This window comes from Eptatretus burgeri, chromosome 12 (assembly GCF_056783735.1).
Source record: "Eptatretus burgeri isolate ZD-2024b chromosome 12, Ebu_testis_v1, whole genome shotgun sequence".
In the NCBI taxonomy this organism is placed as follows: Eukaryota; Metazoa; Chordata; class Myxini; order Myxiniformes; family Myxinidae; genus Eptatretus; species Eptatretus burgeri.
Genome location: NC_140972.1, coordinates 42,897,204 through 42,920,693, shown reverse-complemented (window position 1 = coordinate 42,920,693; position 23,490 = coordinate 42,897,204). Strand labels below are relative to the sequence as shown.

Sequence of the window (23,490 nt, the reverse complement as noted above, 5' to 3'; positions counted from 1 at the left end):
GTTTTAACCATGTTAGTATTTGACAAAAATTTTAAAACAAAGTACAATTCAGCATACATTTATGTATGTAAAATTAAAAATATACTTCTTGTCATATAAACAGTAAAGGTACTTTTGCTTTTCAGTATCATGGTCATGCATTGACTTCTTGTTTCTTTATATGACATTGGAGTTTTTATTATAAATTTTAGTACTGCACAAATTGATTTAGAACTGCACATGTAGGGGTCTACTGCACGTTAAAATAAACCCTGCGGGTGATGAAGGTTGTTGTCAAGTTCAATCGAAATTGTGTGTGTAGTTTTGGAGAAGAAAGCAAATACATATTTTGGGGGGCAATTCCCCGTAGAACCCCTTCAGGCCTGATTGTTTTTTTTTTCCATGAATAAACTTTGGGACATCATAGGTGAATAAACTTTGGGACATCATAGGTGATGTAGGTTGTGGTAAAGTTTCATTGAGATTGTTTATGTTGTTTCAGAGAAGAGAGCAAATACCTATTTTGGAAGGTCAAAACGCCCCCTCTCCACATAGACCCCTTTAATGAGTGCAGATTTTGATGTGGTTGAGTTCAAGCGATAATGACTGAAGTGTTTACGGACTGACTCACCTACCGACACTGCTCGATTGCATAAGTTCACCAGACTAAAGTCAAGGTGAGCTAATAGTGTAGCTACTAATATGAGGGTGTTCAAAAGGTTATTGGAAGGAGACTCCCTCACAATAGTCCAAGAAACACCAACCTTTTTATTTTTCAAAATGTAAGTACTGTATATCCAATTCGTAAGAAATATGTTTCCCAAACCAATTATATATTTCCTTCTTGAAAAAAAAAATGAAAACAAGGTTGGCCTTTCTCTTCTTTACACTGAATCAGAAGTTGTATGTAATTCCAAGAACTTGCTGAATGCTGCTCGTATATACAATAAGTAACCCCATTAAGATACCCATTCATCTTATTTGTTGCCCGAAGAGTATATTCTACCCAGCATTTCTCTGTGCAAACGCTAATTTCCCATAATGTACCATGCATACTTTGCATTGTTTTCCATAGTTGATAAAATTTCATGTGATGATGGAGCAGTTGAGAAACCTAAAAGGGACATTGGCACCAAAAATACTGAAATCTGGTTTATACAAACAAATCTTAAACAATGGCAATGAAAATACACCAACGAAAATCAGCAAAGGATTTATATGCCACAGCATGTGGTTTCCCCGAATGTTCAAAACTAGGCTTTATAAAAGGAATTCCAAAAGAGAACACTGCAGCAGGAATTTCCTTTCCATGAGACATGGCTTTCATATAAACTCACTAAAGTTTGTCTGCATGGCTAGGTGTTCTGTAAATAATGGCACAGGCTGAATAAATATAACCATCTAAAATCTAAATGGAGGCCCATGTGCACGACAGCAGATGGGTTTTGAAAAGAATTTCAAATTTTCAATTCACCATGAGTTACATCAGCATTTTATACTTGCACTTTATGATTATTTGTGGTTTATTTACATTTGAACAACTTAAGCATTTACGGTTAAAATAAATTTTGTATTTTTGATTAGTGAATTTAGCTTTGGGTTTCCTCGCAGCCTTGTGCTGTTTTTGAAGAAGCCTGGTGTTGGCATACAAAAGAACAAGAAGTTTTGGGTTTAATGACTGACAAAACGTGTTTGTAATTTTTATTATTTCAGCTCGTAAAAGACCATATTTTTGTTTTTATTGACTTGTTTTACACTCTACTAACCAAAGTATTGGGACATTACACTCAAACTAGAAATTGTATCTCCGAACTTGAATGTGCATATTGTTCCCACTATCCAGAGCAATATGTGCTGTATAAATGTACTTTACTTGAATCTAGCACACTGACCACCGACCTATCAGTGAGGGCAAAGTGATATGCCCATCGACTCAGCTTCATCACAAGAGATTCCAATGATCTCAAGCCCTGGCTTCAATGGCATAAAGGTGCAACAGCGTCAAGCTAAGCAAGGTGTGAGGCAGTGGTGTCAGCCCAGAGGGGAGAGCATGAATTTTCAATCAGGTTGTGGTTGAAAGCCTTATAGGTTCAGGTGTGTCAAGGAAGGACTTGCACAATGGAGGAAGCCCAGCGGTCATCTGGCTTTGGAGACCAACAAAAAAAATGTGGTTTGCTCAAGAGAGATCATGGCTGACAGTGAGACCAAAGTGGTTGAGTGACTGAACTTCTTTGAGATTGTTGAGAAAGTAGATGGAAGTAGTTGCAGTATGGTGCTTTGAGAGAGAGAGAGAGAGAGAGAGAGAGAGAGAGAGAGAGAGAGAGAGAGAGAGAGAGAGAGAGAGAGAGAGAGAGAGAGAGAGAGAGAGAGAGAGAGAAAAGAGAGAAAGAGAAAGAGAGAAAGAGAGAAAGAGAGAAAGAGAGAAAGAGAGAAAGAGAGAAAGAGAGAAAGAGAGAGAGAAAGAGAGAAAGAGAGAGAGAAAGAGAGAAAGAGAGAAAGAGAGAAAGAGAGAAAGAGAGAAAGAGAGAAAGAGAGAAAGAGAGAAAGAGAGAAAGAGAGAAAGAGAAAGAGAGAGAGAGAGAGAGAGAGAGAGAGAGAGAGAGAGAGAGAGAGAGAGAGAGAGAGAGAGAGAGAGAGAGAGAGAGAGAGAGAGAGAGAGAGAGAGAGAGAGAGAGAGAGAGAGAGAGAGAGAGAGAGAGAGAGAGAGAGAGAGAGAGAGAGAGAGAGAGAGAGAGAGAGAGAGAGAGAGAGAGAGAGAGAGAGAGAGAGAGAGAGAGAGAGAGAGAGAGAGAGATAGAGATAGATAGATAGATAGATAGTTCTCGGGGTTGAAAGACATATTCCAATTGTTTGACCAGTTTGTGGAGACAATAGCCAGGGAAGGACACTCATGAGTCAGGGACGTCCTGTGGGAGAAAGGATTCTGTTAAACAAATGACGTCTGGTGTATTGGCAGCAGCCTGGATTGAGAGATCTTTCAGGTTGGAGTGGAGGCCTCGGATGTTTGAGGTTCACACAGTTAGAGAATGGGGGGTGAGGGAGGGAAGGAGCTGCCGATAAGGAGCAATGAAAGGGTGCTGGGCAGGACTACTCTGGTTTCCCTCCCTTATATCAATTTACCAACATGACAATCCACCAACATCGACCAGCATGGCAATGTTCCTTTCCTCTGTGCCATTTCTGCTAGGAATTAATTTAAGGACATCATTCAAAATATTTTAGTGGCCAGCCCAGACGCCTGACTTTTAAACCCAACTGAACTACTCTGGGATGTATTATAATGTTTCCTAAGTCTGAAAGCCAACAGAGCATAATACATTGCACTTCCACTTGTTCTGAAGGAGGAATGGTGCAAAATTACACCAAATATCTGTCAAAACTTGTTATGGAGTGCCAAAGATGGGCCAATCACTGATGAGAAATTAAATGAACTTTTGTGAATTAATGATCCTGAATATGAACTCGCTGTCACAATAGTTTTTGTAATACTGTCAGATCCCGCTATTCACGGGGGATACGTTCCTGAAAAATGCCGTGAATATAGGGGTCCACAAATGTCGGGACATTGTGTTTTTTTACTTTATTCATTTATTTTTCACATCATCTAGGTTTGTTGAAGAGCAATTACACAGAACAAATCAGGACACAACATAACAAAGGTAATATCAGGAGAAAGGGGAAACGCCAACAGCAGAGTGGAGGGAGAAAGTCAACGGAGATGGAAAAAACAAGGGATGGAGATAATGATGAGGGGTAAGGAAGAACACAAAGGATGGACAATATGGATGCAGAAGCAAAATTGTGTTTGTCCAGTTTGTGATTTTGTCAAGGTCTGAGGAGAGGGAAGAGGCTGCTGCCTGTCTGTCATGAGGATGAGAGATGTCATGGCACAGAGTGGAGTCATCAGCAAAGGGATAAAGAGGATTTTTCAGAGTCAATGAGATTATAATTGATGAAGAATAGGAGTAATATGGGCCCCAGAACACTGCCTTGGGGTTCTCCAACCTTGACATGGAGAGGAGATGAAAGGGTACCATTCAGAGCCACAAGTTGTCCACGAAAATGGAGGAAGTTAGTAATCCAAGAGTGGAGTTGGCCTTGGATTCCATAGGCAGACAGTTTGGAGAGCAAAGCAGGATGCCAGACTGTATCGAAAGCTCGAGATATTGCCAGAGAGATGGTCCTGATCTCATGTCTGATATTGAGAATCTCCACCCTTTTGGGAGAGTAGAAGCAGCATGTCCAAGGTAGAGTGACCAAGTCTTTATCTGAATTGATGATCTGAGATGAAGCTGTTGGAGAAAAGGAATGATTTTATGTCAATTGTGATGATAGTTTCCATGACCTTGCTGATGATTTGAAGTACAGTAAGCTTATTGGGCTTTAGTAGAGGGGATCCGTTTTTGCACCTTTTATGTAATTCTGTGATGTTGCCTGATTTCCAATTTTCCTGGTGGATATCGGAGACCAGTCCTGAAGTGTTTAAAATAAATCGCGAATACGTGAAGCATGAATGTCACACTTTATGACCTGCGAAAATGTGGAGTCTGCTAGTTGCAAATCCACGAATAGCAGTGTCTGACAGTGTAGTGTTGTCAGCACATGGGGATCTATGTCTTACTACCTGGCCCATACTGTCCAGTCGCACTCTTCCTTATCCATCAGTATTCACAAATGGAACCATCATAGCATAGTAATTTGATGTTACTGACCTACTTGTTTTCATCTTTGGACATCTTGAAGATTGTCGAGGAAGCTTTCATTTTTTTTAAGTAATTTTGTGTGCAAATGATTCTGCAGAAATAGTGTGAAGATTAATCCACTGTGATCATTCATGAGTACAGTCGTGTGATTTGCATGTTTATATTAATTGCACCTTTGAGATAGTTTCAGGATTGCTCTGATTTAATATCTCATCCAATATTCCCATCCCTTCTGTCTCCACTCAGACATTCTGCTCCCTTGTCCTTCACTTTTAGAGTCATCTGTTTCTTTTGTACTTTATTCAATCCTCAATAGGTTGTTCACCCATTTGGTTCAAGTCAGTTGAGGTATAATAATAATAATAATAATTGGAACCATACTCTGTACAGAGAGTGTCGGTGGTGCCGAAGCAGTTGCCTGGGCTATTGGGCACAATCCTGGATGGGTCACCACTCCGACGCAGGATACTCGAATGGCTCAATTTCCCAGCAAGCTGGTACTCAATTTGCCGATCTCGGAAGGATGACCATCTGAGTCAACCCCCTGGTGTATTAATTCAGTGGCCAACGGGGCTTGAACTCAGGACCTTTTGGATTCCAACAGCCTCCCTAATAGTGGGGCAACTTAGCTAAATATAGCATAACAATTGTGCATTTTGTAGCCTAACATATTATGAACAGATTTGGATATTGGGCCATCTCAAATTCAGCCGCTGATGGCTGTGGCAGCCATTTTCCACTGCCATCATAAATTTTGAGATGGCCCAATATCCACATCTGTTCATAATATGATAGGCTACTAGTGTGCCAAATTTGGTGCTTTCCTCACAAAATGCACAATTGTTATGCTAAGTTGCCCCACTATAACCGCTAAGCCAACACCAGGCTCTCAGTTGAGGTATGGCAAGGCATAATTTAATGTAAAATGAGTTTGCTCATGTCAGTAATGTGGGATGACTCAGACCACCATTGTTTCCCTATTTAAGTCGTTTCTAGGGAACCAACAAAGTACAATGAGACTGGACAGTTGATGGAGATACATCGTTCTTATCATCCAATGGTTTCAGCACTTCATGAAGATCATTATCTTGTCACCCTTGCCAGAAAGGAACTACTTTTCAACAGCACGATCTCTCCAGAATGACCTGCAACGAGCAATTAATCATTGAATATCGACTCAGACAGTTTGGAACAGGCTTTTTTGTCATTGGTATGAGGTCCTGAGGACCATTTCTCCGTATTCCTCAAATGCAGTGCCATCGACAGTGATGCATGCATTTTGTGCCACCACATCACAACTGGATGATCAACCATTGGTGCCATATTCTTTTCACTGATATATCTGAATCCTTTGGAGATTTCAATAATAGATGTGCTTGAGGTTGGTGGGAATTGATTTGATAATCCTGCCTTTAGGGAGCATAATCTCTTTGGTAAAGATAGCTTGAAGATACATGCTGGCATTCAACTTGACTGAACAATCTATCATGTCATCATTGGGGAAGGTGTTATGTCTGGTGTCAGATATAGGGATGGGATTATTATGCCTGAAATATTATGCCATAAGATCTCAACTTCATCTTTATTTATGACAACTCATATGTCAAAATGTGCACATGCTGTCAATGCTGCATTTCAGAACCACATCATCACTGACATGGACTAGCCTGGATTATCTCGACTTAAATCCAATTGAGCATGCTTGGGACATCCAAGGAAAGGTTGTTTGTTGTCGCCAAGTCTACGTCTTTGTTCACCCTCTTGATCAACTGGTGGTTGCCTTAAATGAAGAATGACACAATGTCGCACTGCACAAATGGAATTGTCTGATTCTATCGTAGACAAGACTGGTTTGTGTTTGTATTGGAATCACTGATTACTGCATACATTCTTAAAGCCTTTTTGCCAACGCAAACTTGTCTACGATCATCTGTAGACTGGTGTCATTGCCAATTTGCATTTTTTCATTTCAGACAGTCATGTTGTTTTCACATTACGACTTAACTTTGGCTTCTAATGTCATCGTGTTTGTTTATGGAGAATACAGATGAATGTGCTCGTCCTCTTCAATCTGAATATGACCACTTCTGAACATACAGTAAAAACAATACAAGCCTCAACTTTTGTTGCTTAATTTTTTTTACGAGTACATTTGTCACCATAAAAATACTGTCCTGGAGGTGGAAAAGCTGCCAGGATAATGGCAAAGCTGTAAAGATTGTTTGATCAGGCAATTTTCTAGGGATAAGCTGGAGAATTACAAAATGTTAAATATGCACTCATGAAGGAGTATTCATTTAAATTAATTTAGGACATTGAGGTGGGAGGCAGGGACCCATTGTTTCACACTCCTTTTCCCATTAATCTACGAAGGAGTTTCTGACCGCCTCTTTTATCTGCTGTCTGAGAATGATAAATGGCTTTTATTTCTGCACGGTTGATCTTCGATTAAGTTGTTTACTGTCTGGAAGGTTGGTCTTTGATAAACATACTGACTGTCTGGTGGGTTTCAGACAGACCTTGTGCCTTATTCTGCACCAATGGGAGCAAGGATGGAGCTGTGCAGGTGGCAAACACCGTCTTGGATGGAACACCATGTGCCTTTCCCAAAACAGATGTCTGTCTTAACGGCTTGTGCCAGGTTTGCTTCTCAAGGATGAAAATTATTTTTCTTCATTCTACCAAATAAAAGGCACAATGTGGATATAGTCACTGGACAAAAACGCTTTTTAACGTTTTAACACCAATAAATGCGTGTCGGTAGAGTTAAAGAGTAGCTTTGCATTGACATTCCTGAGCTGTGCTTCATCTTGTAGGTAATACTTGTGCAAAACAGAATTTATGGAAATATCATGGATTTGTGGTGCAATAGTCAAAACTAATGTAATTATTTTCACTACAATAATTGTCCTTTCGTAACCATGAAAAAGGATTAAGTTGTTCTTGAGAGTTTGTAATCTCTCAGGTGATTGTCATCGACACGACATACATCGTGAAACCATCATTCCGATTGTTGCTAGTTTAATGATCCAAAATAATTTTCTGCCTGCACTTGACTCTCCGCATGCTCTGCCTTGTTCTCCTTGATGCCCTCTAATACTTGGCTTGAATTCCTACATAGCTGCACCAAATACACCTGATAGAACAACTATCTGCTAATATAAAACACAGGGAAAATAAATGTGCTGAATAAGCAGTGCTTATTATCTCAAACAACACTCAACCAAACTCCATTGATTTGGTACAAAATCTGTTCAAAGTTATTTAAAAATAGGGATTCTGTGTGTGTGTCATTGGTTGTTATCTCCACATTCAGGTTTCAGAAGGTGCAATGCAGCTCTCCCAGGTCTTAAATTATGTGTGTGTGTGTGTGTGTGTGTGTGTGTGTGTGTGTGTGTGTGTGTGTGTGTGTGTGTGTGTGTGTGTGTGTGTGTGTGTGTGTGTGTGTGTGTGTGTGTGTGCATATTAACATTTAATAGTTATCCAGGCTCCAGCTTATGACTCACTCACTTTCCGAATACAGAGTCTGCAGTGGTAACCCAAGGAGCATCACCTCATTGAAACTGCGTTTCATGCTTATTTGATCTCATCAATGAGGCACAAGCTCCACCCCACCCAAACCAAGTTTCAGTGTATTTATTTACTCTGTGATAAGAAATTAGGCATTGTTATTTCAAATATAAATGTTGGTATTAAAGTGCCTGTATATTTAATGCATCGTTCCCCAGCCAATGTATCTATACTATAAAATAAGAAATAGCTGTTTGTGTGTCTGTCTGTGTGTATCACAATTTTTCTCAGAGGTGGCCAAATTAATTTTTCTCAAACTTTCAAAAGGCAATATTAAATGATCTCCGACCCCATTCTTTTGTGGGTGCAAGGAAGTGTTTTTGGTCCCCACAAAAAAAAAGCAAATAGAAATTTTTTTTTTTTTATTTCTTCAAAATACCAGCAGGATTAGAACAGCACTGGGCTTTGTTGAGTACCCCTGATAGTATCGAATAACACAAAAATGTATGTCGTATTTAACTATTCAAGACATTGATTTTTGCTGAAATAATAACTAGTAATAGGCATCCTAAACCAACCTTGACAATGTTGTGGGATGTCGGCTGTCGCCCCCACTTCCCCACTCCCCCAACCCTCACTTTTTTTTTAACCTTTATTCACTTTTCAATTTGTTTTCTCTACAATCGCTTGAGCGATTGTTATGAAACTTTCAACATAGGAGTGCCTACCCATGGAAACATTTTAAACAAAGTTACATGATGATTGGATGGAAAATGTGGCCAGCATTCAAAAAAGTCTGTTTTCTGTTGGAATGGGTACAAAATCTATTTTTCTAAGACAAAAAAAGTTTGAATTCACAATTCCGGATAATGAGACCATTTAATTCCAAATTAGAGACAAATTCTCATTTTTAGTGCTCTAGGTGTTTCACGTATCAGGAATAAACGGCGTCGACCTCGCTTCGCTTAGCCTCGGCTGAATAGTCCTAATCGTCGTGGGATAATTTCTACACACCTGTCAGTATCTAATGGATGTTGTGAAAAGGTAATCAGAACAAGAACCTCACAATAATGCAAAATGCCAACTTTTACTTTTCAAAATACAAGTGTATAATTAGTAGGAATTAAGAACTAGTATTGCGCATCAATAAGGCTTATGTCAATCTACGCCGACAGGAATAACAATCGATAAAATAAACTGAGCATTGATTGCAGTATGGAAACCACCATGGGAGGAAAGGAGAAGCTGGTGTTTGGGGCATTAATACTTCATCAGAGGAAATAGGTCTTTTGCAATGATGAAGGGTTTAACGCCCAAAATGTCATCCTCTCCTAACATGCCATGGCGATGAGCATACCCCAATGAACATCTTGTTGATTTTCTGATACATTAGTTATTCAAGTTAGAATTTTTTTTCTTAGTGTCAAAAAATTACTTCTGGGAAGGTGTTTACAGGATTGATAATTTGAGGATCAATTTGTATCTTAATTCAAATGCTGTGCATACATTTCCTTTCAGAATATTAATATTGGAGAATGTTCGAAAAGGATTGCTTCTCGGAATAAGAATTTGATCCAACATCCGTTTTGTTTGCAAATATCATAACACCAGGAATTATCTGCACCATTTTTTACAGATTGTTGGCTGTGATGGCATTGTCGGTTCTTCAGCAAAGGAGGATCGTTGCGGTACATGTGGAGGAGAGGGGAGGTGGTGTAAGGTCGTAAAAGGTATCTTCAACCACGACAGAAGCTCAGGTATGAATTTTCAGGCTGTGCATCTGATAATCCCACGGTGTGTTTGAGATGGCTCCCAGCTCAGACACACTAATCCAGCATCTCTGAATTTGATGCTGTTACGAGGAAAGGAAAACAATGTTCCACAGTGACTTAGCATGGCTTTGTTGGCATTGGCAAATCCAAAATCCTCTGGATCAAATGCAGTCCGACACTTTGGCATTCACCAAAACATGCTGATTAATTATCTGTACCAATCAATACTTTTTTTCGGTTAGCTTTGAGTGTTTATTGTTTACTGACATTAATATCTTGAGAATTAAAGTGGTTTGTTTGTCTGCCCTCTCATGAATTATGGATATTCATTCAGTCACAACCATTGCAGCTTTGTTCACAACTTACAAATTGCCTTCCTCATTGGGCTGTTACTTTTGTTCCCATACTACACTGCTAACCGCAGCATCAGTCATCCTACATTAATTCCAGCCCAACCCTTGAGGAAAACAATCAATCTACAGATGCGTTTTATCTCCCTGGTTTTGATATATTTCAGCCCAGCTTCAATTTAGAGATCTTACAAATTGGCAATGAGTCGCTAAATAAAGTGGATGAATGTGTGACAGGCACCCCCTGTTGGTCATGATCCTTACAGCAACTGCTAGTGTGGCATAGTTGTTCATGGTCACCATTTCAGTTAAGAGTTATTAGTTGTATAAAAATACTCCCTCACAGGATGGTCTGCATCTCATCTCCTGGAGGGGGGCAGGGGTGAGGGGTGAATACACTTTGCACAGTGTTCCCTAAATGCTGATGGTATGATCATGAATCTGGCCCTGTAGGCTTGGATGTGTGCGTTTTTGTATGACCATGCATGGCCTGTGACATGAGGGCCAATATGAATGTATAACAGTTTGAAAAGCTTTGTTTGATTGAATACTTTGGTATTGGGGGCCAAATTTCACTTTTTCCGAAAGAAAGAAAAAAAAAAGGCACCTTTCAACAGAGGTATCAGCCAGTGGGCCCAAAAGAGATTTTTTTTTTATCATATGACCATGTATTCTGGCCTTGGGGACTACAATTTATATGTTTACTAGGAAGAGTAGCCATCCCCAATGGCGGGAAAAGCAAGCAGAAGTATCCATCCCCAGTGGCAGGAAAAGTTTAAGTTAAATTATTTCATGGACATTACAAAGGTAAAAAAACTCCCTCCCCTCTCCCTCTCCCCTCCCCTCCCCCCTCTCCTCTCCCTGCTCCCTCTCTTCTCCCTCCCCTCTCCCTCCCCTTTCCCTCCCCTTTCCCTCTCCGTCCCCTTTCCTTCTCCCTCCCCTTTCCCTCTCCGTCCCCTTTCCCTCCCTCCACTCTTCCTCTCCTCTCCCTCCCTCCCCTCTCCTCCCATCTCCATACCCTTTTCCTCTGCTCCCCTCTCCCTCCCTCTCCCTCCCCTCTCCCTCCCTCTCCCTCCCCTCTCCCACCCTCCCCTCTCCATACCCTTTTCCTCTGCTCCCCTCTCCCTCCCTCTCCCTCCCCTCTCCCTCCCTCTCCCTCCCCTCTCCCACCCTCCCCTCTCCCTCCCCTCTCCCACCCTCCCCTCTTCCTCCCCTCTCCTTCCCTCCCCTCTCCCTCCCCTCCCTCCCCTCTACCTGCCCTCTCCCTCCCCTCCCCTCTCCCTCCCCTCTCCCTCTCCTCTCCCTCCCCTCTCCCTCTCCTCTCCCTCCCCTCTCCCTCTCCTCTCCCTCCCCTCTCCCTCCCCCTCTATATGTCTATGCTCTATCCTTTTGGAACGGCTGCTCTAACCCTAACAAATCATGTCATCGAGTCCACCAATAATTACATTTATGCTTATTTTAGACCTCTTTGACGTTTATTATTAAACTTCATTTCAGGTCACAACAAAAAAACAATGCTAAATGGAGGTTTTTCTTTAATTAAATGATTATCATTGCAACCTTTGTGCAAAGACTTTCAGGATAGGCTACTGTTATTAGCAACACTGACATGGTTTTTAAAAATAATTTCTGACAATTCTCTGACTCTATCACAGAGTGATGGTGCTGTCGAAGCAGCTTTCTGAGGAAGCGTTATACTGGATGGTTTGCCATTGCCTTCCCAGCAGTAGTTCAGACAGGAATTTCTAATTTGGCCACGTGCCGCAGATGGTTCACCCACTCTTCGTGAAGGACACTGGGATCTTCAATGTCCATTAACCAATGTCGGTGGACGGGGCGCCCAGTTTAATGTCCATTGGAGAGACGACACACACACACACACACACACACACACACACACACACACACACACACACACACACACACACACACACACACACACACACACACACACACACACACACTGATGATTCACCCCATCTGTGAAACAACAGGATGACAGTTTATAGCTAGGCTGAGATTGAAACCCAGGGTAGACAGGTGAGTGTGCATACCTTCGGGTCATCCTTTCAGCCCAGGTCGTATCAACACACCGTTAATAAACAAACTGCGATTCCATGTTGTATTTCTACATTTAAAATGTATCTCATTCCATATCATCCATTTCTTCGAGTTAAATGTTGAGCTTTCACAGCAAGGGAAGCGGCCACCTGAAATGGGCGACAGCCGAACAAGCAAGCATGCAAACGCACAGACAGACACCACACTTCACATTAAATAATAGTTATTGTTTGACCATATGCTTCAGCATTATGGTGAAAGGTGCGTGTACATTAGTTGGATGAGGTTTGTTCCACTGTCTAATATGGCCTTGGGCTGAAGTACACATGCTTAGCCTTGTTGTAATGTTTTTTTTAACCTTAAAAAAATAATAATGGCACCTCTTAATATAAATGAGTCAGAGAGCCAGAAACGCGTCCATGGATTGATTCCTTTCCACAACGGAAAGTATTTCCACATGTGGCGATTTGCCAACGATGGGCTTGTAAAGCTGATGTAGGTTGATTGATGTTCCGGTTAGCAGTGTTTTCCAGAGCCTACGTATGACCAGCTTCCTATCAAAATTGCATCAACTGGTATCCATTCTCAATTGAAATGTTGTCAATTTCACAGCAATCTCATACTCCAAAACCTACGTTTTCAAATGAAATTGTGCTCATTGAAAATATTTTTGTAAATTATCATTTGGTCACCAAATGTAAAAGCTGAATATCCACATTCTCAATCCATTATTCTGATGACCGTTTTATTTGGAAGATTTACTGTAGCTGTACACTGGGTGTTAATGGCTGGGATTCTGGAACAGCTTTTCACATTTCATTAAATATGCCATCATTAAGTTGTAAATGCATCCTGAAGTGGAAACATCGAGAGAGAGAGTGGCTGTGTGCACATCTGCCTCAAAATATTGCAAAATTCATAATTCCGGATAATGAGACCATATAATTCCAAATTCAGAATGAGAGACAAATTGTCTTGACTAATCCATTTGCCACCTGCAAACTTACTTCATGCTGGTGATTTAGCACTTAACTATTAAAAATAAATGTGCATATTTATTCCATAATAATATGATAAGAAAAATAATTTCATAAAAATTAGTTCATAAAATTATAATCATTTCTTGTCAATTTTAATAGCAGATGTCTGAGATTCCTCAATTTTGCTGTTTGAAATTAAATTAAATTATATCACAAAATTGTTGCTGCCAGTTCGTTTGGATTGCAGATAATGTATACACATGTACCCTGCTGCCATATTATATACATTCTTATTCATCATCATGTGTATGCACCATTTAATTGCATCGTTGCATCATTTCTGGGGTCTGTAGCAATGCAGCTGATGCAGTACCCACGTAAATCAGGCTCGGAGTTTAGAACTTGTCCAGGGTAATGACACACAATAACATACTATTTTCGAAAGGTGCCATGAAATTCCACCAGTGAATGCTCACAGTTAGGACAGCTGGTTTGACACTCTGTCCCCTCCCGCCCCCTTGAGGAAGGCGCACTGCCAGTAAAGCACCGAGATGGCAGTTTTTTTGTTGGGCTGGGAATTGAATTACAGTTATTTAAGTTGCCTGACAAGGCTACATGAAGAAAAAAAAAACATGTTAAACTATGTGTACGTCACAATGGGGTGTATATATATATATATATATATATATATATATATATATATATATATATATATATATATATATATATATATATATATATATATATATATATATATATATATATATATATATACATATTTAAAAATCTGCTGTTCCAGAGTTTTAGATAAAGGAAATGTTAAAATACAAGAGATTTGTATATAAAGATCACGATACAGTTTGATGTACCTTTTTTGTTGTCTGAGTTGAGTTCCTCTATGTTCCACATTCATGACTTTTATTTTAGATTAATCATTCACAAATTGTCAAATCCACTTCAAGTTTTACAGCTGTGTTACAACAAAAAAGTAGCAAAGGAAGCAAGAAATTCAAATTATGAAACTGAAGATGCACTGTAATAATGCAGAAGTAATAATAACCCTGAAATTTGCATTTGTTTGGCTTCTGAAGTATTCACTTCATAAACAACTAGCACGACACTCGGTAGAACACGTACCTCCGCCAGGCTGAACAGTTTATCTTTTGTATCCCACTGATAGGTCGGATCTGAATCCGGACCTAAACCAAAATCGAACTGGCTTGTTCTTTTCACCTACCCAACTCAATTACCAAGTTTTGTCATAACCCATCCACAACTTTTTTTAATATCAAGCTATATATTGTTTCACCCTATCTCTCAGTGGTGAAGAATCACTTTAAAAAACAAAACAAAAAAAACATTGGATCCAGATCCAGATCTTCATCAAAATCGAATCAATTCGTCCTTCTCACACACCAAAGCTGTCCACCAAGTTTCGTCCAATTCCGTCCTGAAACGTTTGAGATATCAAGCTCGCAAACAAAACAAACAAACAGACAGACAAACAGGGGTGAAAACATAACCTCGAATCCACTTTTGGTGGCGAAGGTAATTAATGTCCACACCTCCCAAACCTGTTGTGATTGTAACATATTTGTCACAGGGTCATGTTATAACACTTAAAATGAACAAAGGAATTCCAGTTTGTGCTGTATCTGGACTTCCTGATGTAATTATTGCTGTTATATTCCCTCCAGCAAGCAGTCACTGCAAGAAAGTTTCCATCTGCAGCTTGTCTAAAGCCAGGCTGCCAACAAAATGTTACTTCTGTAAGTACATCGAAGGAACTTACGTCTTATGTTCCACCATGGCACATCCATTCATTCATTCAGAACATTCATGAACAGATGATTTGCACACAGTGACAACATTTTATTCTTGGTGTTGGCTTAATGGTTAGGGTGGTGGGCTTGGGATCCTAGGATCCTGAGTTCAAATCATGCTGGCTGTTGAATTAATACCAGGTGGGGTTGACTCTGCCTGTCATCCTAATGAGGTCGGCAAAATGAGTGCTAGCTTGCTGGTATCCCGTGTCGGAGTGGCAACCCTCCAGGATTGTGCCCAATAGCCAAGGAGACTGCTTAGGCAACACCAATGCTCTGCACAGTCTGGTCCCAATGGATGGATGGATGGATGGACAACATTTTCTGAGGATGTTTTCTGAAAGTCTATTGATTTGGTGGTTTCCTCCTTGTGAACACAATTTCATAAGGTGTTTATCCCAAAACTCTTGGAAATGTTAGTGACTGTTTAGGATGCATTTGTTCTATCACCGGGCACCTGTTCACCTTTGCTTTAAATTAAGCCCTAAGCAAGTTTAGCCAAATTCTCCAAAGGTACTTCAGCCACTGCATTGGTTCATGGTTCATGACGATTGATTGCCCTTGAGCAATTTATTTTATTAAGATAAACCAGACAATGTACTCCATCGATCAGCAGACCTCAAGATAAGAGAGTTGTTACTCTTCCTTTCTATCATTCAATGGCACTGGAAACACTTATCTGATGAATAATATTTTTTTTGTCTGTCAGAAAAATGTCATAGCTAAGCCTACATGTCACTCTTATTATATTCCCATTTAGACTGGACTAAGAATGCAAGTCTTCTGTTAACCAATTTATCTTGTGTGAGGGTCTCATGAAAAGACGAATGTATTGTCGGTATTTGTTAATTCCTCAGCTGACAACCTTGTCTACCCCCTCCCCTCCAAAAAAATATATAAATGAAAAATAGTAATAATGAAAATTATCGAAATTTTAATGTGGTGTTGGCTTGGTGGTTAGTGTGACTGGTTTAGGATCTTTGGGTCCTGAGTTCACGCCCTGGTGGATGCTGAATTAACACCAGGTGGGTTTGACTCAACTTTGACTCAACCTGTCATCCTTCTGAGTTCAGCAAAGTGAGTACCAGCTTGCTGGGATTATTGAGTCATTTGAGTATCCTGTGTCAGAGTGGTGACCCGCCCAGGATTGTGCCCAATAGCCTGGGAGAGACTGCTTTGGCAGCACTGATGCTCTGTGCAGAGTGTCGGTGCTGCCTAAGTAGTCTCCTTTGCTATTGGGCACAGTCCTGGACAGGTCGCCACTCCAGTATAACACAGGATACCAGCATGCTGGCACTCATTTTGCCAACCTCAGAAGGATGACAGGCAGAGTCAACCCCACCTGGTATTAATTCAACAGCCAAGTGGGAATTGAACTCAGGATCCTGGGATCCCAAGTCCCACTACTCCTAACCATTAAGCCAACATCAGGCAACACAGGTGTTTCACCAAACACCGATAGATGGATGGTTCTAAACAACAACACAACAAGTATTTTAAGGTCATTTTCCCTGCAAAAGCGGGGATTAGCCTGGATGGTTCTAAAGGGTAATTCTAAAGGATTCTGAAGAAGGGTTCTAAAGGGTAGTTCTAATGGGTTCTCAGGGGTAATTCTAAAGGATTCTAAAGGGTAATTTTAATGGGTTTCACTCATTTCTAGACTTTTCTTATTTCATATTAAAAATGCCAAACTGAACTGCTTCCTTTGGACAGGAGTGAAATTTCCTTCTACTGTTTTGACACAAGCAATGCTTGTGCTGTTGGCAGTGTTGCAATCAACATCAGAAGCTCCCTTTCCCATAATCCCTGTCCTGCCATTCCCCCCCCCCCACCTCCCTCACCTCAACATTCTCTCTGGAATTTATTTCTGGATCCGTGTCCCTTTCTGTATCAATGTATTGATTTTGTGCCAGTTTACCGTACTAGCAATTGTGATGACTCTGTGTGAGGCTCTCTCAGGCAATTCCAACTCCATTATATCCTATATATATATATATATATATATATATATATATATATATATATATATATATATATATATATATATATATATATATATATATATATATATATATGACACTAGCAGTGGTACCCACACCTTGTGCGGAAGGAATTTAGAGTTTAGATAAAGAGAGCCACGTACTATGTATAATTCCAATAAATTCATCACATATAATTTAACAGGAAATACTATAATAATAATAATAATAATTATTATTATTATTATAATAATGAAATATATTAATACAATATTTAACATGAAATAACAAGCAAAACAGGCAATAATATGATACAGTAATGCAATACTACACAATAATGAATACTGCAGTGCCTCCGGATAGACATTTTGAGTCTGGTTGTTGGGTGCCAGAATTGTGAGCTTGGTGACATCATTAAGATGATGATTTCTAATACTGCCTACCACCGGGTGGTGCTATCCGATACACATTTACTTAGAGAGAATTGGGGTCTGCCCCCCACTCTGAACCCCTTACCCTCTAGATTTGGAAATGTTTTCTTGCATTTCCATTTGCCAAGAAGATTCCAACGGTATGCAATATGATGGGGTTACGACTGGAGGGGCTGATCCTATCGCTGGACAGACATAGATACAGAAAATACAATATATATATATATATATATATATATATATATATATATATGTATGTATGTATGTATGTATGTATGTATGTATGTATGTATGTATGTATGTATATATATATATATATATATATATATATATATATATATATATATATATATATATATATATATATATATACACTAGTAAAGGTGCCCGTCTTCGACGGGCGTCACTGGCAACATATGGTAAAAGACAGATAGCATGAATGTATTTTAAACAATATATTATATGATTTTTATCCATTGATTTATGAGGATGTTCAATATCACTGTTGGGATCAAGGCTTGGGCTTGGACTTGGGGGGATGCTTGCAACAGAATTTTCATCAGAGGAGTGACTTGAGGAGTCTTCATCTTCCTTGTTATTATTGGCATCTGCCATCACGATCGAACTCTTACTTGTGAGACGGTTGAAGAAGTACTTTTACGGAGCGGTAGACTCAAGGCTCACTGAAGCACTGAAGGCTCGAAGGCTATTTCTGTCGGTTCAAATTTCAAGGATCAAGCGGCCATTGTTGTTCAATTCAAGTTGGGTTGCCAGATTTTTATGTGCACGTGCTCAATCCCGCACCAACTCGGAAAAGACCCAAGTACACTGTCAGTACTCACCTCCACACTAAAACGATGATCATGATTTTGGGTTTAACCGTAACTGACCGGGCGATACTTTGTTGGCAGTTGGTCCAGCTGGGCAGTGGGTATTGGTCGATGAAAATTTCAAAACGGCAACCATGTATAAAAAAAGCAAAGAAATACTTTGTACTTAGTCAGAAAGTCATGGTTTTGTGAAGAAACTACGGCACATGGAAAGTGCAAATTCGTCAGGTATGAACTCAACTGTTTTCTCCCCAAATGGAGCGTGATTCTATGAGCCGAACTCATCTTAGTGGTCCTCTAAAAAATGGGAAACTTTTTTTATTTCTTTTTTGTGCAATAATTCCTCCCATTTTGCAAATCGAGTTTTTGAACTGTTAAACTACCATAATCATCAAATGAATTATGAGGCGCCTCTTAAGGCAGACAATAATATCATTACTATATATGTCAAAGCTTGTTTCATTTCATACAGTAATAAAAATCTGATGGTGGAACAAAAAAGGGGCGTGTCGAAATATTAATATAATATAAATATATATATATATATATATATATATATATATATATATATATATATATATATATATATATATATCTTCTTCTTCTTCTTTCGGCTGCTCCCATTAGGGGTCGCCACAGCGGATCATCTGTATGATCCGCATAGTGATTTGGCACATGTTTTACGCCGGATGCCCTTCCTGACGCAACCCTGGTCGCCTCTTACGACACAGGGATATGGTACACCTATTTTAACCGGGGTATACACCGGCCCAGTATACTGGTCCTCATTTCGCCGACCTCGGAAGGATGACAGGCTGAGTCAACCCCCTGGTGTATTAATTCAGTGGCCCAACGGGGCTTGAACTCAGGACCTGTTGGATCCCAAGCTGCTGCCCTAACCACTGCGCCAACACCAGGCTCAATATATATATATATATATATATATATATATATATATATATATATATATATATATATATATATATATATATATATATATATATATATATATATATATATATATATATATATATATATATATATATTATATTAAAAAAAAAATATATATATATATATATAATCAGCTGTAACCTATCTTGGTCAGATCATATCTGCAAGGCTTAATTTGGAGTGTCTTGGAATATGGTTCCCCTCTCTGGACTTGTGATGATGCTTCCCATCTTGTCCCCACCCCTCTTGAGGCCTTGAAATTTAAGGCCTTCTACGTTATTGGAATATTGCATCACAATGTTGAGTCTCAGTGTCTGCTTCATGCTCACCATAGGTAATTTGGTGGTTGTTCTTTTTTTTTTTTACTGGTTCAAATCTGGTTTTACTCCTCTCTCTGATTAGCCGCTGCACCTCAAGGTCACCTGAGTCCTGCTAGAAACCCTTTATGTATTACTCTCCCGAGTCTGAACTCAACACTCACCTCCATCGTGCGGATCCCACTTTTCTCACCGGTGGAACTGTTTCCCAAGTCTTTTGTCACAGGCTATTCCAAACAGGATCTCCAGTATGCTACTTACCTTGACCTCATGGTCTTCCAATTCCACAACTGAGCTTTCCTCCACCCTCTGAGACCCTGTTCTTGTGCTTTTACAATTCTCTCTTGTTGCAGTGCTGTGGACAATTCCTTGGTTGTCATTCTACTGTTTTTCTTTTGCCCCATTTTGTCTGTTTTGCCGCTTGTCATTCTGCTCCTTCATGAGCCTCAATATTATATTGAAAAAGTACAAAAAAAATTCATATATTAAAGGGATACTTGATACTGTTTTTACACAATAATGCAGAACTTGTGAGAACGAAGTTACAATAGATAATTGTTATTGTCACTTGCAGGCTATGTGGAAGCACTTGTGATTCCAGCAACTGCCCGCCGAATCCGTCTTGTTGAAGACAAGCCAGCACATAGCTTCCTCGGTACAACTCGCACACAGCAGAAACATGTGTATACAAGGCTGTATGCTTGCCATATAATTAATACGTATTACTCTTACTCAGTTCAGATATAATTGTTATGTTTACAATTTTCATTTTCATGCATTTAACACTATTGTCTATCACTTAAACGGACACATACACGTATATACAATGAAAGATAATCTCCTCCATTCTGCCCACAATGTTTGGTCGCCTCGAATGTGCTTTGTTGAACATTTTGTCATCAATTTGTGTTGTTTCTCAATGTCCTTTGTCATTGAACCAAATTAAATCTGCTGTACATGACATGGGTTCACTTCCAATGCAGAACATTGGAGACTCAATATTCCTGAAGCTTGGTTAAAGTGTTGAATGATGTATGAGATCTCTGCAAGTATTGTACAAAAGCCCACTGACCTAAAATTCATCTTAGAGAATAGCACTTTTCAATTAAGTTATTTAATTAACTGACGAATCCATTAATACGTGATTTATAAAAATGCTTCTCAGTTCATTCATTCAGATTTTTTTTTTTGTATACATTGTCAAGGCTCATATGAGAGCAAACACACAACGCACAGCAAGGAGGGCATGAGACAAGAGGGGCGAGAATGGGAAGGACAAAACAGTGGGGAACAGAGACATGAGGAGATCTGTGGAAGGGAGAGGGATGGGGTGGAGAACACAGGGTATATAAGATGGACATTACAGGGACTTTCAGGAAGGAAAGCAGGAAATTTGAAGGAGGTGGGTTTGGGGTGGATTAATGGGGGTAGAAAAGATCGTGGATTTGGATGGGGGACGATAGGTGGTGGTGAATTGCTGTTTTGAAGGCCTGGAGGGAAGAATGGGATTGGACAGAGTGTGGGAGTTTATTCCAAAGGCAGGAAAAAAGAGGAATAAAACAGTGAAGGTGAGTAGTGATTCGTGATTTTCATAGTTTTACCAGAAGGGGGGTCTGGGGGACCTTGAGCACCTTGTGGAAATTTGGGGTGGGAGGACATATCGCAGAGAGAGAGCGGGGGGGGGGGGCGAGACCGGAGAGGAGATGGTAAAAGACAGAAAGACCACCGACCTGCCTGCGGCGAGTTAGTGAGAGGCCCAAAGACTCAGCCTCAACGCGGGAGATACCAATGATCCTAAATGCCTTGGTTTCCACAGAGTGAAGCCAAGAAAGGTGAGAGGCAGGAGCACCAGCCCAGAGGGGAGAGCAGTTCTCCATCAGGCTGTGGACGAAAGCTTTGTATGTGGTCAGGAGCTCAGGTGGGCCGAGGAAGGACTTTGCACGACGGAGGATTCCCAGTCTGCGACTGGCTTTGGAGGCCAGGTTGGAAATGTGGCTTTCCCAGGAAATATCCTGGCCGATAATAAGACCCAGAAGCTTGAATGAAAGGACTTCTCCTAGCAGATTGTTGAGAAAGTAGATGGGTGGGGGGGGGGGGGTTGCAAATGGTCCTTTTGGAAAGACATAGTGAGAGTGTGAGATTTGTCAGGATTTAAAGACATGTTCCACGTGTTGGACCAGTTTGTAATTTTCTCCAGATCTGCAGTGAGCGAAGAAGCTGCTGCTTGCGGTCTGAGGGATGACAGATGGAACGGCAGAGGGTGGAGTCATCAGCAATGAGTCATCATCCCACTTGGCTATTTTGCAAATAGCCAATTGGGATCGAGCATAATTTGATATTCAAAGTCTTCTGGGTTTGTTGTTTTTTTTGTATACAGAGGGTTGAGGTGAAATGTCAACTAAATTGAGAAGAACATATAAAGGATTGACAATAAAAGAGAGGAGGTTTGGGGGAGTAGAGTGAGTTGGAAATGTGAATGATGTGAGAGGAGGGTAGAGTAGGAAAACAATAATTATACTATTTTGCATCTCTGCTAATAAATGTTAGTGAGCGTCAGTCACTTAGTTAGGGTGTGTCCCTCCTCCATAACTCCAAAACTATAAAACCTAGCAGCCTGGAACTTTGCAAGCATACTAGGAAAACTCCAAGGAGGCGCAAGATTGAAAATTGGATGTTTGGGATAATTAAAACATCACTTTTGAAGATAATTAATGGCCTTATTTAATTATGTCCTTCATCAGGCGATCCTTGACCACCTCACTCTCTATGGGGTCTTAAGGCACAACCTGGAATACCTCGCTGGGGTCTGAAGCCGCCATTTTTTTTTGACCTGCTCAACCAATCCCTGACTTGCAACAGGCCACAATGATCTCTTCATGATAAAGTTTTTCTTTTTTTCACTTTCCTCACTCGTATTATCGAATGTCTGTTCATACCAATCGCTGGATTGATACAAATTGCTGGATACATTGTAATGCTTACAAACACCCAGAGATGGCAGCGTTCATGGCTTTATTTCATTTGCGCACATGCCATAACTTCGAGAATCTCTTAAACTAAGCCGAAGTACAAAATTTCCACTCCAGAGTTGAACTTAGCAGCAGTTTCAACTGCTAAAAAAAGTGTTCATTTGTCCAATTTGGGCATATTTCATATTTTGGGCATCTCTGGGAGGGTGTGTTTAATATGATGGTTCAGTGATTGCTAATTGTGTGGCAAGTCAGCCGGTCCTTATCAACCATTTCAGTGGAGTGCTTAAGCCATTTCGCTAGTGCTCTACAATACTTGCACTGCCAATGAACTCTGTACATCAATAGATTTGAACAATGTTCAAGGGCCTCTCACCTGCATTGGCCTGCATTGTTCTGCGGTTTATCGGGCAATGGTTGGATCACAGAAAATGCGCAATTTGATTTTACACCACGTTTCCCTTTTCGTACGATATTATTTAATTATATGACCTGTCACTTCTGCATGGATAAACACAAATAAATAAAAAAATGAAATGTTTCGTTAACATCATGGCAGGATAGCCGAGAGGCATGCATGCTTGCTTTAAGCTGTGAAGCCTGGGTTTGAATCCCGAACCCAGTTGTAAACTGTCATCAATGTATGTGCCGTCTCTCGGAAGGACGTTAAACGGGGCGTCACATCTGCTGGAATCCTCCCCCTTCTTCTCTCCCCCTCCGCATTCCCCCCCTTCCCTCTCCCCTCTCCCTCTCTTAACCTTCTGCCTCTCTGACCCCTATCCCACCCCTCTCCCAACCACCCCTATCCCTCTCTCCGACCCCTCTCAATCTCTCC

The 23,490-nt window shown here is 40.3% G+C and overlaps 1 protein-coding gene across 2 annotated transcripts in view; it reads left to right on the top strand.

The window, feature by feature from the left end:
• Positions 1 to 23,490, top strand: part of LOC147015502 (A disintegrin and metalloproteinase with thrombospondin motifs 17-like) — a 359,529-nt gene that overhangs the window by 223,182 nt on the left and 112,857 nt on the right. For both annotated transcript variants that reach the window (XM_085850288.1, XM_085850287.1), the window contains exons 16-19: positions 7,196 to 7,323; positions 9,829 to 9,949; positions 15,053 to 15,124; positions 20,261 to 20,341. In XM_085850288.1, the coding sequence (XP_085706414.1) occupies positions 7,196 to 7,323; positions 9,829 to 9,949; positions 15,053 to 15,124; positions 20,261 to 20,341 (402 nt within the window). The remainder of the gene's footprint in view (positions 1 to 7,195; positions 7,324 to 9,828; positions 9,950 to 15,052; positions 15,125 to 20,260; positions 20,342 to 23,490) is intronic.